The 15,791-nt window shown below is 56.4% G+C and overlaps 3 protein-coding genes across 8 annotated transcripts; all 3 read right to left on the bottom strand.

The window, feature by feature from the left end:
* Positions 1–1,299: 1,299 nt before the first annotated feature.
* On the bottom strand, positions 1,300–4,227 carry ABB37_02283 (hypothetical protein; the record flags this gene model as incomplete). Its single annotated transcript, XM_015799200.1, has 1 exon — positions 1,300–4,227. One exon carries the CDS (start codon positions 4,225–4,227, stop codon positions 1,300–1,302), a length of 2,928 nt encoding a protein of 975 aa, XP_015662678.1.
* A 4,038-nt stretch (positions 4,228–8,265) lies between these two features.
* On the bottom strand, positions 8,266–9,628 carry ABB37_02282 (putative mitochondrial hypothetical protein; the record flags this gene model as incomplete). Of its 4 annotated transcripts, none has more annotated exons than XM_015799196.1 (1): positions 8,266–9,628. In XM_015799196.1, the coding sequence occupies exon 1, from the start codon at positions 9,394–9,396 to the stop codon at positions 8,266–8,268; it is 1,131 nt and encodes a 376-aa protein (XP_015662674.1). In that variant the 5' UTR covers positions 9,397–9,628. The 4 variants fall into 4 exon arrangements, with proteins under 4 accessions (XP_015662674.1, XP_015662675.1, XP_015662676.1 ...); XM_015799197.1 differs by having other exon boundaries at positions 8,266–9,458; XM_015799198.1 differs by having other exon boundaries at positions 8,266–9,452.
* A 676-nt stretch (positions 9,629–10,304) lies between these two features.
* On the bottom strand, positions 10,305–15,320 carry ABB37_02281 (hypothetical protein; the record flags this gene model as incomplete). Of its 3 annotated transcripts, none has more annotated exons than XM_015799193.1 (1): positions 10,305–15,320. In XM_015799193.1, exon 1 carries the CDS (start codon positions 15,201–15,203, stop codon positions 10,305–10,307), a length of 4,899 nt encoding a protein of 1,632 aa, XP_015662671.1. In that variant the 5' UTR covers positions 15,204–15,320. The 3 variants fall into 3 exon arrangements, with proteins under 3 accessions (XP_015662671.1, XP_015662672.1, XP_015662673.1); XM_015799194.1 differs by having other exon boundaries at positions 10,305–15,298; XM_015799195.1 differs by having other exon boundaries at positions 10,305–15,273.
* Between the last annotated feature and the right edge of the window lie 471 nt (positions 15,321–15,791).

Genomic DNA, 15,791 nt, shown 5'->3' with positions numbered 1-15,791 from the left:
AAGAGAGAAAAAAAACAGAGGATGACGAGAGAACGAGCGAAGAGGTGAATGAGATAAAGAAAGTGGTCGGTCACTGGACATGGTGACGTAGTACCACACGACACAGTTCTCGTTAATTCAACGGAGAACCAAAAACTTGCTGCGCCGATGACGAGCGCGCGTGGGAGAGCTGTCAAAGAAGGGCACATTTGGCAAGTTGGAGTTTCAGCCGAGTGATAGGACCTCGCCAGTGAGGGGGGCACAGCAGCGCGTTCCACCTCATTTTTCGAATGTTGTCTCCACAGACAGCCAACAATGGTCCTCCACACTCGCCTTGCCGACGCAAAGTCCAGCGTTGGTTTATCGTTATATTTCTCTTTTGTAAGTCCTAGTTTTGTCGTCGCAAAGCGCCGCACTTACCGGGACAGCAAGCACAAGAAAATAAGCAAAGAACATCGAGGAGGTGAAACGGACGGGTTCTTCCGCACTCTACCATCGCCCTTTCGCAGCTGCACCTTTCTTTGTTGTTGCTCGCTCCGTCGCGCACAGAACATGAATCGCGAACAACACCGACCGGTCATGCTAAAATGAAAATCAAGACGGAAAGAAAAGCTCTCGCCAACTTCAGCGCAGTCGGACTTGCGGCGCGCTTTCGAGAAGGAGCGCTTTGCCACGTGTGGTACAGCAGAAACCCCGGCAGGGCGACGGCACTGAGGAGCGACACGCAAAAACAAATCCTTTTCCATACAAAAATAGAAGAAAAGGCACCCGGGCACTCACAACAACAATTCGGTTACAGAGAGAGAAGAAGCAAGCAAAGACAGAGAGAGAGGAACAAAGCGGAGCAATAAAAAAAAAAGAGAATAGATTCAACCGAGAAAAGCAACAAAAATCACGTAAGGATGCGACGCGGCAGATGTGAAGCGCCACATAGCCACACACAAGTATATATATATAACTGGAAAAGAAAACATGTCTCCTAACGAGACGAACAGGTGGTGCTTTATACAAAGAAAGGAGTAATACGTGAAAAGTGCGAAGAAGAAACCCGAAGCACCGATGCAAGCCATCAGCGCCCTTGTTCGTCAGCGATTCATAAGAAAAATGGGTTGCAGATGTACCCAGAAAACATACAACGGAAAATATATTTATATACAAAAAAGAGACGTGAAAGCAGCTAAAGAGGAATAGATGGAACAAAAGAAAAGGTAAGAAAGGCGACAGTGGCTATTCCTGTATATATCGTTGAAAACAAAGAACAACGTTTGCAGGAAGGGAGAAAAGGAAGAGAAAAAAAAGGTAGCGAAAGGAGTTTCCCATTTACGCACCGCACGTTTGCCTCTCCGTCAGCGCAGCAGCAGCAGCAGCGTCAGAACCAGCAGCAGCAAGTCGCTGGCGAACGAGGAGGTCGAAGGACGGCGGCGCCACCTCCCACGAGAACTCATCACGAGCCTCCTCCATCACTTCCTCCAAGAAGGAAGCCTGCGCCACACGCGGACGACGACACAGTGATCCAATTTCGTACGCCGTCATGTGAAACTCCAGCGCCGCAATCTGCAGCAGCCGCGTTGTGCAGCGCACCACCTCCGCCGCCGCGTCCGCGGCTCCGCTGTCGTACGTGACTGCGTTGACAGCTTCAGTTTGATGAGCCTCGACAACGCCGCCCCCGTACGCGGGAAAGGAAATCGTAGGGGAGGTGGACATGGGCGGCGTACGCATCGGACAGCTGCTGCGCTTTGTGCCCCAGTGCGCGCCGGCGTCATCTTCTTCTGCGGCCCTGCCATCGTCGCGTGGGTGCGCCACGCCGTCACACACGTCCAGCAGCTGCGTCGTGGCGATCTCCCACTGGTCCCACGCACCTGCGTCGTCGTCACGGTGGCCCGGCAGCGCGGTCGGCGAGAATCCCTGTTTCGCATCGAAGTCATCCGCGGCAGCAGCAGCAGCGGCGCAATGACTATTACCGTTACCGCCGTGGTTGGGTCTCCGCACCGGGGAATAGATGGTGAGCTCGTTGAAGCTGTCGCAGCAAAGTCCTTGGAGGGGCGACATTGCAGGACAGCTTGCATTCGGCCGGCAGAAGTACGCGTCGTGCGCCACGCCGCGTTCCTGCGCACTCGTACACTCGCTGCGACGCATAAAGGATGTCGCCCACGCCGGGTCGACGTCGCCGTCCGCGCGCACCAAGGTGTAGGCGCTGACGTCGAAAGGGTCTGCACCGCCGTTGTTGCCGTATGGCACTGCATTGCTGTGGGCGAGCAGTGCGGAACGCACCAGTTCTGCATCTGCCACTGCATCCAACGCGGCGATGTACCGAAGGTTGGACGGCGAAAATGGCTTCTTCGTCTGCGGCCACGACAGCCACTCGTAGTCTGGATCGGCGTACCCGCTCGGACAGATGTAGCTGTGATCGATCGGAACAAGGTGCGGGATCGGCTCGCTGCGCTTCTGGGATGTGCCTCTGCTTCGGCTCCTCGCATTCCACCGGTCTCTGCCGCTGCTGCTGCTGCTACGGTAGTTCTGCACGAGAACATTGCCGCCGTGTCGATCGCCGTTCAACGTGCGGATATCAAAGATGGCCAAGGCGTGTACTTCGTCCGTGTCGAAGCGCCCAGGCAGGACGTCGGCGGCTTCCTGGCAGCCCGGGATAAACATCTGTAAACTGCCGATCTGCGGAATTGTAACGGCGCCGCTGCTTCTGTTATCGTGATAATTCTGATCTACATCCGCCGTGTGATGTGCGCGATGCAGCTCGTGTACGCCACCCCTCACCGCACCGTCCGCACCGCCATGTACCGTGCCCAGTGTTCGCGTCGACAGGTCAGACAGTCCTGCAGGGGTGGCCGCAAGAGTTATCGTGGCATCGCCAAGCAGTCCCGACCTCGCACCCGCTGTTGCTTCACTGCCGTGACTCGCTGCCCGGCAGGGCACCCCAGCGGCGTAGTTCGAGGCCACCTCAATCGTAGGCGGTACCCCCGCGTTGTGCGCATGGTCGAGGCGGTAGGCGAGGACCTCGCGTCGACTGCCGCTGCCAGGCGCGAAAGCCTCGGTGCGGTCGCTCTCACAGTTGCCGTGCGGGTTCGTGTCCTGCCCAATCTCCTCATCGCGGGGCTTAAACACACACCGCACCTCGCGCGGCGAGCCAACGGACTCAAAAGCAGGGGAAGATGGGTCGGTGGCTGCCAGGCGCACCATGTAGGTGCCGCCAGCGCTGTTACGGTGCAGGTCCAGCTGCAGTGCCGTGCGCCACACATGCAACGCCTCCACGGCCTCGCGAAAGAGCCGCGAGTCGCCCGTGGAGAGCAGGATCTCGTTCACCCCACGAAGTCGAGGAGCGAGGGTCCAGTATCCACCTTCACGGCAGTGGCGGTGGCGGTTGGAGGTTTGGATGCTCTCGCCCTCGCGAGTCGCAAGACGCAGTGTCGTGCTCTCCGGTCGTGCTGCGCCGAAGGAGGAAGAGACGAAGCCAGCAGAGGTGGCAACGGTGGATGTCGGTCTCCTGCAGCTGTTCACCTCGTTGTTATTGTTGTTATACGAGTTCGACGACAGCCGACACCGATCAGAGCCGCGCAGCTCATCGCTGCTGGCGGACACCGTACCATTGCGCAGGCCAGTCAGAGTGTTTGGCGCACTCGCCCGCCGCAGCTTCCGCATCGCACTCCACGACGGAGGCGGTGAGGCAAGCGACGAGCAGGGGCGGTAAAACACGGCAGCATCGGCGTGTGTCTGCGGCGGCATTGCTGCCGCCATGGCAGTTACGGTTGCCGAAGTTGCCATAGAGGAGGTTGGCCGCTGACCGGATGATGACTTGGCTCTTGCAGCTCGCGGTGTCACCGCAGCCTCATGCGTCACGTCATCTCCGACATTGCCGTCATCTTCCGCGGCATCGAAGTCGTCGCCGTCGTCCGTGTAGGTGGTGGAGCCCAGGCCGCGGGAGCTGTAGGAGAGCGGGAAGTCCGTGTTGTTCAGCTGGCCACTCTCACTGCTGCCATCCGTTTTCACATGCCCACTTCTCCTGTCTGCCAGAACGAGTTCCATCGGACTGCTCCGGTAGCTGCAGCGAGGCAGCTCAAACAACCTCGGCTGGACCGCTTCATTCGCCAAAAAGTCTTCGGTCACTTCGGTGCCCTTCTCGCCCGGCCGAGTGTTCTTCACCTCATCCTCGCCGGAGGACGCAGAGACGGAGCTTGCCACCCGTGAAGTCGGCGGCATCGCCGCTGAGAACACAACCGTGGAACTCGTTCGCCGCATTTTAATCGTCTGTAGTTCGCGACGGCAACACACGAAAAGGAAGGGAAAAGGTGAAAGATTGTATCAACAAGAAGCTGTCCAATATACCATATGTATAGCGCTGCACGGTAGCGCCTCGCTGCGCTGCAGCGCCACTGTACCAAAAACCTTCTGCCCTGACAGTTTCCCTCTCCACTTTCCCGAACCTTCGGTAAAGAGAGGAAAAGCAGAAGAAGAAAGAGAGGAGTGCGCAGGGACTACGACTTCATTAAAAAGAGGCGAAGGAAAGCGGCAAAACCACGCAAAAAGAAACACAAACAAGGACTGTTGTATGGATCACTTATCAGGTGTCGATACACGCTTCGTACTCACAGCACTCGACGTCGGAAGAAGGGAAAAAACGAAAGAGGAGAAAGGAAAGAAAGCAACACGCGCACACACACGCCTAACGAGTTGCTCTTGGAAAAAAAAAAGGTGTTGTGTGGGGTGGGGGGGGGGGGTTCGGCGTTTTTGGTCCGTTGCAATACAAAAAATATTTCCGGTCTCCCTCTAAATTAAAGTGGCTACTCGACGTAGAAAGGTGAAGAAACAGAAAGTTCCAGCAGGATTTCTTCTTTTTAAAGAAAGTCGGTGAGCGAAACGCGAGACAGAAAAGGGGTTCTTTTTTTCTTGAGCGCCAGCCTTCAGCAAAAAAACCGGTGTACGATTTCGCCGCTTGCACAGATTTCGTATTGTCGTCGTGGCTGGTGGTGTAGGCACGCCTCGTGTCTTTCTTCTTGCTTATCTTGGCTGAGATTTGAGATAATCACAGTCTCCGAGGTGGGTGCTTTGGGGGAAAGAAGAAGAAGACTGCACCGAAAAAATGAAATAAAGAATCCTTGAACACAGCTGTAGTAGAGCGCAACGCTGAAAGCGGGGGAAATAGTGTGGGGAGGGGGGGGACAAAACGGAAGAGTTGTGATTCGTAGAGAAGAAAGAAAAAAACAAATCAAACGTGATCGCGGTATCGGTTCATGAATGCAGTAGCTTCTCTCTTCTCGCTCTCTGCACACGATGCGGAGAGTGAGTGGGAGCGAGAACGAGGGGAGGCAGAGGAAACAACACAAAATAAAAGAAGAAGGCAATAATGAATGCGAGGTAATCGCGTAATCGGTCTTCACAATTCTGCCCGTGCGGAGTGGCTGGCAAATAAGAAGGCGAGGGAGAACAGTGAAGACAGAACGAAAACACAAAAAAAAAAGAAGAAAGGAAAAAGAACAAGACGAAGAAAGGGGAGAATTTACTGTTCCTTCGTCCTTTCCTTCTCACTTTCTTTCAGAGGGGGGTGGAACACGGATGGGGACTCGTCAAATGTGGTGGAAAAGGCCACACGCCATACAGCGTAAATTACACACGCAGCTTGTTGATATGTCGTTTCCGCCGTAGAAGAGGAAGAAGAAACAACAAAAAATGGATCTCAGGTAAAGGGAAAAAGAAACCAACGACGGCGTGAACAGGAGGAACCAAAAGAAAAACAAAAAGAGAGAGAAACACGACTAAATGGCAAGAAAACAAAGGGCTTGGGAAGGAGAAGAGGTTGCTATTTTTGTAACGATCAAAGCACCGCCTTAACAGATGCAACGCATCGTATTCGAAGAGCCGTCTGCCGTGGCGGCGTCGTGTTCGCTTCCTTTTTATTGTTTCCTGTTTTTGCACACAGGCGCTTACACGGATGGCTGCTGCTTCGCTTTCACTTTTCAGGGTTTTTTCTTCTTCTTCAAACAACTGATAGTGGTTGTAGAGTCGTACCTTTGAAGGTGCTTTGCCTGCTGATAGTTTGTGTAGGTTGTTGTTGCTCTTCCTTAACGCCTGGAATGCTTAGAGCAGAAAAGAAGAAGGAGCCAAAGAAAAAGTTTTTTGTTGGGTTTTTTTTTTGAAAAGATAAAAGGCGGCTGATTCCTGCTTCGACGTTTGGTCAGGTGTTACTCTGCCAAATCGCCGCTGACACGAAACTTCCTCTTGCTTCTCTCTAACAACACGTTGCGTCGACGAAAAATAAAACAAAAAGAGATAGATAGACGAGGGCGTGTGTGTGTGTGTGTTGGGTCGTTTGCTTGCTCAGAGAGTGCCTCACGTCTCCTACAACACGGAGATAAAAGTCGAGTCGAATGCCTCCGGCTTAGCTGCTATTTTGCATCTTCTGCTCTTCTTTTCTTTCCTCTTTCACAACGGAGGCACCTTATTTTCTTCTTGCTAGGAATACCCGCTTGCGCGCACGGAGCTGAAGACGCGATGGATGTCCGCGGTCAGTGTGGCGTGTACTGCGACGAAGAGGGCACTAGAGAAACAAAGAGAGCTCTCAACGTGAACGTAGAAAAGGAGAAAAAGAAACACGGATACGTCTCTCCTGCTCAAGCGTGAGGAGACCTTCCCTATTACAAAAAGAAAAGAAAATAGGTGAGGAGAAAATTGATGGCGTTGTAACGGGTATGGGGCGTTCACCTTCTTTTTCTTTTAGATTCATGCCGTCAAAAACACGTAGATACAAAAGAGATAAGCGACGTTTATCATGTGCGTAAGATTGTAAAAGACGCGTTGTGTGTGTGTGAGGGAGCATGGGCCACGTACGCGGTACGTTCAGCAACGGAAATCCAAAGGAAGTGAGAGGAAGAGTGAGAAGGGGAAGTTACACTCAGACATATATCAGATGAAGAGAGCTGAGAACTGTTCGTCCTCCATCGTCCGTCACGGTTCACCCGATAAGCACAGGTAAACCCGCAGACGAAAGACGAAGCTCCCGCCCAGCACCGGCCGTCATCAAGCCAGACGCGCTAACCCTTCTCCGACAAAAAGCAAGCGTTGACGCATCGGCATAAGCGCACTGCGCAAGACCAGAAACGGAAGCATTTTCTTTCATTTCCTGATTTCTTGATTTGGTGATGAGTGGAGTATATAAACCGCGAAGTCGTTCGATGAAGATGGCTCAGGACATTCAACCGGCAGGGAAAACTCGCAAAGGACTAAATAAAACGCAAAGAAACCAAAAAGAAGAGAACAAAGCAAATATATATATATATATATATATATATGAACGACCACGGCATTGTTGATTCTCCGAGGTCGATACAAGGGCAGTGCAACTACAGAATCTTCTTCTTGTCGCTCTCCTGAATTTCGCGCTGCCGGTTCATCCATTCCCACTGCGCCTTGCTACCACCGCCGTCGTTCATCATCGCCAACACGGCAGCAGCGCACATGAACACCAGACCGTACCTGTACATGTTCGACTGGTAGTTGACCCACTTCATTTTCTTTTTTTTTTGGCTGCGTGTGCGATGGTCTTATGATGTATTGTTTCCCTCCAGGTTTTTCTTTCCTCCGGTAAGAGTAAAGAATTGTGCCGCTCTACTCTGTAATGAGGGCAGAGACGCCGTGCCACCGTGTGATAGCAAAGCCAATGCAGTAAATAGCAGAAGCGCACGCACGCCTTACGGAATAATGGGTACCCTTCTTCTTTTTCCTTCGCTGTTGTTGCGCTACGCAGTTACAGACAAGTGAAAGATATCGTGTTGATTTGATGTAGCTTTCCTGAGTCGGCAGTTTGTTGGGCCGAAACGCAAAAAAGAAGAGAGTTGGAGGCGGCAAAGACGAACGAGCGTGCGAGGGCTCTGATAAAGGAAATCCATTCACCTGGACTTCATATATATAAATATATATATATATACGTTGGCGTAGATCTTGAATCTTTGCCTGCTCCCATCAGCATCGTATTTAGGTGTTTGCTTGCATGTTTGTTTTCCTTTTTTACGACGCCAGCGTGCGGCAGCGTTCGACGACTGGGACGCCATCAAAACAATCGCCAGTGCTCCATCCTACAGTTTGATGATGTGCTCTATTCAAATTCTCCATTTCATGTCTGTGTGTGAATGATAAAGTAAATGTACGTGCACTATCAGGGCGGCGTTGCCCGTACTACAGTCGTCACTGCAGATCAGTCCTGTCGAAAGCAGAAACCAAATACAGAAACAAAGGCGATATGGAGTTCAAAACACATCTTTAAAAATAATAATCGATATATCTTCAATTGTCACGACTCAGCAGCCGGTTTGCATCCATCATCTGCGCATCGATCTTGCGCTGATCGGCGCGGTTCAACGAGTCGGGGAAGCGGCGAAGGTACAGCACGTCCCCTTCCTCCAGCGGCCGCAGCGCACGCAGGGCCACAAAACCACCACCCCGCAACAGAGCCGGGTCCATCAGCTCATGCTCGACGTTGATCTTCTGCATGACGCCCTGACCCGACGGCGCCTCCTCCGTTACAATCGGGGCCTCTTTGCCTTTTTCAAAGAAGCGAATCCCCAGCTCTGTGCACTGCGACCGTAGCGTCTCCACATCCTTGTACGGGAAATACTCCACTACAGTGTTGTGGTTGCCATCCTCTAGCTGCGGCACGGCGTCCACAAGCGGCACGAGCGTCGGCACATACATCTCGCTCGCCTTTACCTTGAAGAAGTTCGTCCCTGGCATGAAGTACTGCACCGCCTCTGCTTCGATGGGCTGCGAACGTAGGTGCAGACAGGCAAGGCCGCGGAAGAAGTGCTCGAGAAACACCTCTGGCTCCTCGCAGGCGTCCGTCGCCATCTCTGACAAGTAGTGATCGAGCATACCGCTCTCCTCTTCGCGCTCCCTCGCCATCCCATTTGATATACCCTCACGACCGCGGGTGTCCTCCATAAGGTAGCGAACGTACGGCGCGAAGGGCGACTCCTCGAGGGAGGCGATGCGCCCCATCCACCCTGCTTGGGCAAACTCGCAGATGGACGCACTCTTCATGAAGCTGAGCCGTTCATTGTAGTTCATCCAGTTCAGCTGCAGCGGAAAGGTACTGTTCGAGCTGTCGAACATCTCCCTCGCGACGACGAGGAAGTTAAAACACGCGGAGAGGGGTGCGGTAACGATGGCCTCGCCGGGCGCGATACTCTTGGTCAGGCGCAGACACCGCGCGAAGTGTATGGTGGACGTCATCTTCACGTTGCCGTAGGCTCGCACCTGGTGGGCGCGGCACCACCGATTGAACTCCTGCATCGTCTCCTTCCTGTAGAGCCAGTTCCCCACCTCGGTCGACATGGTGGGTTTGCGGGTCGTGTCGCGGTGCACCGGGAGGGCGCTTCCCAGCGCCGTTGCGAGCGACCGCGCAGAACGTCGCAGCATCTTTTGCACGGTCCCGCTCTACGGAGCCGGAGGAATAGGAAGAAGAAGAGAGTACTAAGGCTGGTTGAGGAGGGGACGAAACAACAATAAAAAGAGTAGAGATGAAACGAGGGCAGGGAAAGCAGAAGAGCGAGTCACATGGGGGCCGTATTGCGCTATCGAACCGTTCTCCGTGACATAACCGTGATGAACAGGTTGCGGAATCGTGAAGGCATCCTGCGTGTGTGCAGCTGGCGTAGCTCGAGACGGAAAGAGCGCATTCACGTTGGACCGAAAAAAAATTAAGGGAGTAAGTGAGAGCGCGGTGTTCTTTCCTGATTACTCACGTCGTTAAGCGCAGTGTGCGTAGATCGAGTAAATAAATGGAGAAAAGAAATCCGCGTCACTCGGCAGACTTCGCCGAACGCGGACGAGCTTCTTACGGCATGACCGTCTTTCATGCAGTGCTCGAATGCGGAGCGTGATACAGCTATATTTGTATCTGCGGTTTTTTTTTATTATTTCGTTACAACTTCAGCATACATGCACCCCAACGTTTGGTTGAACCTGTGAGCGTAAGAGAGGGAGAGAAAGCGGCACCGCAACCACATAGAATTGAACAGACAAAAACAGAAAAAAAAACACGGAAAGGGTCAAAAGAAGTGCTGCTATTTACATCGCCGAAGACACGCACGGCGTGGGCCCTTTCAGCTCCTCACCGTCGTTTCTCCTCGTTTGAGGATAAATAAATAAACGTAAAATACATCTGTACATGAACAACGGCGATCATTGGAGGAGAACGAGATGACCAAAAAAAAAGAAAAATGATGCGAGGTTGGAGACAACTAACAACACGTTGAAGCAACAATTAGAGAGATCAGATATAATCGAAATTGGCGTTTCACACACCCGCAGCGTGCGACCGCACTCTAGGTTTGGCTAAAAGGATCTACTCGCGGCAGAACCACTGGCGCGGCGGAGGCGGCCGCGGCCGCGGCGTGGTCGGCCAACGTGTGCTCTAGCGCCTCAATGTACGCACGAAGCGCGCGCAGCTCGTTACTGTTCATCTCAATCTCCGCCGGCGGGGTCGGGGGACGCTGCCCGCCTACACCGCTACCGCCGCCTGCCCGCCGTCGAGCTGCGCCCGTCGTGTTGCTTTCGACTTCGCTTTGTTGGTATCCCACGGCGCGGCTGCTGCCCCCTGTGCCCGCGACGCCCGCCGTCTGCGACGCATCAGCAGCCCCGCGCTCCGCACTGGCGCGACGGGTGGCGGTGCTTCGATTCTCTCCCGGACTGCCGCCGCGCCTTCCGCGGCCAGCGGACGAAATGCGAAGCTGCTGCTTCTGCTTCAATACGGTGTCTGCCGCAACGCGCGCACGCAGGTGGTCCATCTCCGCCCGCAAGGCGTGGATTTCGCGAATGAGCGACAAGTTCTCCGACATCATCGCGGACACTTCCTTCTTGTGGCGCTGTTGATCTGCCTTCAGTTTGCGCCGTAGCGCGTCGACGGAGGTGGCGAGGTACTCCAACTGCGACTGCAGTTCGTGCTTTACCTGCGGGTCCGCCGGAGCGATCTGCTCCACGTCCTGTGGTGCGACGTGGACCTCGTACAGCTGTGTGATGGCCGCCGCAAGCGCAGCCGGGTCCTGCAGTTGATGCGACAGCTCGCCAATGTCGCGTTCCGCCCGGGAGCGATAGGTTTCAAGCCGTTTCAGTTCACGGAGGTGCGCCTGCAGCTTCTGCTGTTGCTCTGCGATGTCCTTCTTAAGCTCCTCCGTGTTCTCGCGCAGCGTCATGTTGTTTGTGTGCTGCTCCTCTAAGTGTGCGTTTTGGTTCTTCGTCTCCTGGTTCAGCTCCGCAATCTCGCGCTGCTTTGGCTCGATTTGCCCCTTCAACTCACGGATCTGGTGATCCAGAACGTACTTGTGCTTCTCCAACTCCTGGTTCTGCTTCTTGAGGCTGTAGATGATCCTTTCCTTCTTCTCCGTCACGCTATCACGCTCGTCGATGTCTTGGTGCAGCTGCGCCACCTGATGCGTCAGCGCTGCCAGTTGACCTTGCAGGGCCACCTTCGCACCATCGAGCAGCTGAAGCTCGTTCGTCCGCACCTCAATCTCGCGCTCGAGGCGCGTCGCGTTCTTGCGCATCACCGCCCCCTCGCCCTTCAGGTGTAAAAACCGCTCCCGCACGCCCTGCAGCGTCTGTTGGTGCTTCTGCTGCACCGACTGCGACTCTGCGTCGGTGTCCAACTCCAGCTGCCGCAGCGTGAGTCTATTCGTTTCCCGGCTTTGCTCCAGCTGACGGCGCAGACGGCGGACCGCCTCCGTGCGCTGCGCCAGAACATCTTGGTAGTGCGCCTCGTCCTCCCTCCGCGCCTTAGCGAGCTGCGCCTTGAGCGCCGTCACCTCTGCCGCGTCGGCCGTCTTGGTGGCCTCCAGCGTCTGCTGCAGCGTCGCACACGCCTCCTCCAAGTCGTCCACCTCGCGTTGACGCTGCAGCTCCAAGTCCTCCAGCCGCCCCGCCCCCTCGCGTTCCTTTTCCGTCTTGACATCGAGAAACGTCCGCTCCTGATCGACCTTCGCGTGGTGGAGCGCGTCGTACTCCGCCGCGAGGGCCACCGCCACCTGCTGCAGCTCCTCTGCCTTTTCGCGGGTGCGGGTGCCCTGCTCGTGCGCGCGCCGCTTATCCTCGCTCTCCATATCCGTCTTGAGCTTCTCAATGTAGTGCTGCAGGCTTTCGATTTCAATGCTGCGCTCCTCCATCTCCTGCCGCGTCACGAGCACCTCCTCGCCGCCGCCGATGACTTGGCGGGAGGAAGGGTCTTGGTGCTGCTGCGACGACGCCCCCGCTCCTGCGGCGGCGGTGGTGGCGGTGGTGGTGCTGCTCCCTGCAGCCACGGCAGTCGCCGTCTTCGACTTCTCCCGCTCCGGGTACACCTCCCACATCATCATCGTGCCATCGGCAGAGGCGGTGAAGAGCGTCGTCTCGTTAAACGACAGCGCAATCCGCGTGACGGGCAGCGCGTGGGCGGTGAGCGGGGCTTCCTGAATCCCCGCCTGTAACGGGAACGTAATCGCCTTGATGGAGCCGTCCTCCGCACCGGCGACGAGCACGCGCTGATGCGGCGCCACGGCGAGACTCGTCAGCACCGTCTCGGTGAACTCGTAGTCGCCGACGCTGTTGCCCTGCATGCCGCCAGCGAAGGCAGCGGTGCCGGCGCCACCGCCACCACCGCCAGCCCCTGCTGCGGCGCCTACGCCCGCCGTGCCTAAGCTCTGCCGGTCAATCTCACGAAGCAGCACCTTCCACGACACGTCCATCGCTGTGGCGGAGGTCGGCACGGCCACTGCCCAAACACTGCGGTCATCCGATGCAACCGCCACGTACTGGAAGCGCTTGTCGGTGTGCTCCGTCTGCTTGCGCATCTCGGCGATGTTCCAGTCCATAATCATGCCATCCGCCGAGCAGGTCACGGCGCGGTTGTCGGTGGGGTAAGGCGTGGTGGAGCACCACTTGAAGTCCTTGATGCGCTGCGGGTGGCCACGCAGCTGGCCCTGCAACTCGCACGTGTTGGAGTTGAAGATATCAACCAGGTTGTTGTGCACAATCGCGAACAGCTGACCGCCGAGGGCGAACTGCACGTCCGTCGCGTTCCGCAAGTTGATGCTGCGTCGCTCGCGCAGTGCGTTGCTCAGCACACTCATCACATGCACCTTTTCAGGGAAGCACACGACGGCGACCAAGCCGTCGGGGTGAATGGTCACCGCACCCGGCTCGGTGGCAAAAAACTGGCGAATGAGGAGCTGGCCCGACTGCGTATTCCACACCCGCACGCTGCAGTCGCTGCCCGTCGTGATGAGCAGCGGCTTGCGCACGCTGCAATCCATTCCGTTGACACGCCCGTTATGCGAGAAGGGATAGAGCGGCTCGAAAAGAGAGGCGCGCGGCGGCAGGTACGACGCCTGCAGCTGCTGCTGCTGCTGCCGAACGGACGAGGCAGGCAGAAACGTCGGCACCACAGCACTGGCCTCCGCTGCCAAATCCGAGCGATTAGCGAAGGCGGAGCTGACAGCGTCGCTGCCTCCACCTAGCGCCGCCGTGGCGAACATCTCCTCCCGCTTGTCCCAGTTCTGTTGGAAGTTCAGCCCGTTCAGCTTGCCTGCCGCCGTGAGCACGGCCAGGTGCTCCTCGGCCTGGTCGAGCGCGATGGCAGTGATGCGGCGACGACGGCGTTGCTCCTCTGCCTCAGCCGAGCTCTCGTCGTACACGCTTTGGCCGTTGTTGTTTCCATTGAGTGACACCCGCTTAGCGTTGCCGCGCGACCGGTCGGCCTTGTCGACCCGCACGGAGCCCGCCGCCTTCCGCTGAACCGCTGCTTTGCCTCCGACGCCACCGCCGGCCGCCGCGTTCGTGATGGCTGGCTTCTTTTTCCCCTGTGCCTCGTGCCGCAGCTCGAACAACTTCCCGACCCGTCCTTTGCCAGAGCCAACCCCTCCGCCGCCCGTGCCTTTCGACGAGCCGTCGCTTCGTTCATCGACGGGGCGACGAGGGCCGCTAATGCCAGAAGCCGTGTTCGCTGGCTGCCCCGGCCCTTGGTTGGCCTCCGTGACGACCAGCGAGCCCGACCGCGGCACCGTCTGCAGCTGCTCTCCCGTCTCGTACACCGGCACCTCCAGTCGACACACAAAGCGATAGCTCACCGCATCGCCGCTGTTGTCGTCCTTGGCAGCGGCGGCAGGTAGGACATCCGCGGCGTTATTGCCGCCGCGGCCCGGCACGGTCTGCACGTCCTCGTAGATGAATACGTTTCCACGACTGGTGGCGGCGATGAAGCCGCTGCGACGGGGACCTTGCTGCGGGCCTGGCGGGTGCGTCGGTGCGATGCAGGTCACGATGTCCACCGCCGTCACAGACGGAAGCATCGACTCATGTGCATTCACCGGGCGGTCGTCCAGCCGCACCCCCATCGTGGGCAGCTCCATGGAGGTGACGAAGCGGCCGTCCTGGACGAGGTGCATGTAACCGCTCGTGGTGGCCGCCACGACGTTGTGGGCGGTGATCCATAGGTGGGTAGAGAAGACCTCGTACTGCTCCCGTGGGATGCCGGTGCTGGGCTGCGGCTGCAGCAGACCTTCGGTGTAGCGGTAGAAACGGAAGAACCCGTTGCCAGCGACGCTGACGAGCAGTGGGTCGTGCGGGCAGACGCCGATGCTCGAGACGATCATCGTGGCCTCACGCGACCCTGAACGTGAGCGGCTTGTTGGGTCCGCCCCGTCTAGGTCTGTCCCCTCCTGCGGACGCTTCTGCTGCCGCTTCGTCTCCGACTCTCGCGCGTCCGGGCCGGGCTGGTCGCGTTGCGCCTGCTGGCTCGAGTGGTACAGCTGGGCCACCGAGACAGACCCGAGCGGCTGCGAGCGCTCCCAGTTCCAGTAGTACAGGTTCCACCCAGGCGCACCGCCCTGCGTGACCAGGTGTCGACCATCGCTGCTAAAACTAACGGCGACGTAGTGGTCGCTGTCCAGCTCCGACACGCTCAAGATCTTGCGCCGCTTCCGGGTGACGGTGTCGATGATTTGAATCTGCGGGTGTTCGCCTTTTTCGGCGATGGCAACAAACTTCTTGTTCGCACTCATCGCCACGGCGGTGATCGCAGTGCTTTGGTAGGCGGCCTCGAGGAAGCGCTGGTGGCAGGAGTGAGGCTGCTGCAGGACGACGGTCTTGCCGACCGGGTACAAGAGCGAGCCGTCGTCCATCCAGTGGAGACAGTTTTCACCGTCATGGTTGGTGCCGAAGACGTACCGCTTCACCAGCGCACGCTTCGATTCCATTTTTGCCCGCCTTCGCCTTTTCGCGCTTTCAATCTGGAGGATGAGATGTGTATTCCTTTTTCTACCCGCTTTCAGTGTCAAGATGAGCGAAAGCTGCAGGCAGCGGTGTGATGCACTCAACGCACGCGTGTTGGGAGAGATAAGAAGAGAAAGACGTGTAAAAAAAAATAGGAGGAAGAGGACGACGTTGGTAGAGCGCAGGGCAGCCCCTGCCCTACCATCGCACAGGCAGGTACATACGCCCAAAGAGTTATCAACAAATCTGCTTCTACGTGATGACGCAAACATATATTCACGTCATTTAGTTCGCCGTGCCTCATCTCGTTTTTTGCGGAAGCTCCACGAAAGGCGTCGCCTTGAGCGAAGAACAGAAAAGAAATAAAAAAAGGCTGGCGTTATCGGGCGTTGGTATCAAAAACAACCCTTTCATCTTGTTTAGAGCTATTTGACGTTCTTACTGTGATCCATAGCATCGGGCGTTGCAAACCGCCTTGTGCGTGTTTATCAATTGCTTGTGAAGGTACTTCGCAGCTCCACACCGCTCTCTCTGTCCTAGCAGAATGAGAACAAGCTGTAAGACGAGGCGGT

This window comes from Leptomonas pyrrhocoris (assembly GCF_001293395.1).
Source record: "Leptomonas pyrrhocoris isolate H10 chromosome Unknown, whole genome shotgun sequence".
NCBI lineage: Eukaryota > Euglenozoa > Kinetoplastea > Trypanosomatida > Trypanosomatidae > Leptomonas > Leptomonas pyrrhocoris.
Note: the sequence above shows the minus strand (reverse complement) of the source record. Positions and strands in the feature narration are given on the sequence as shown.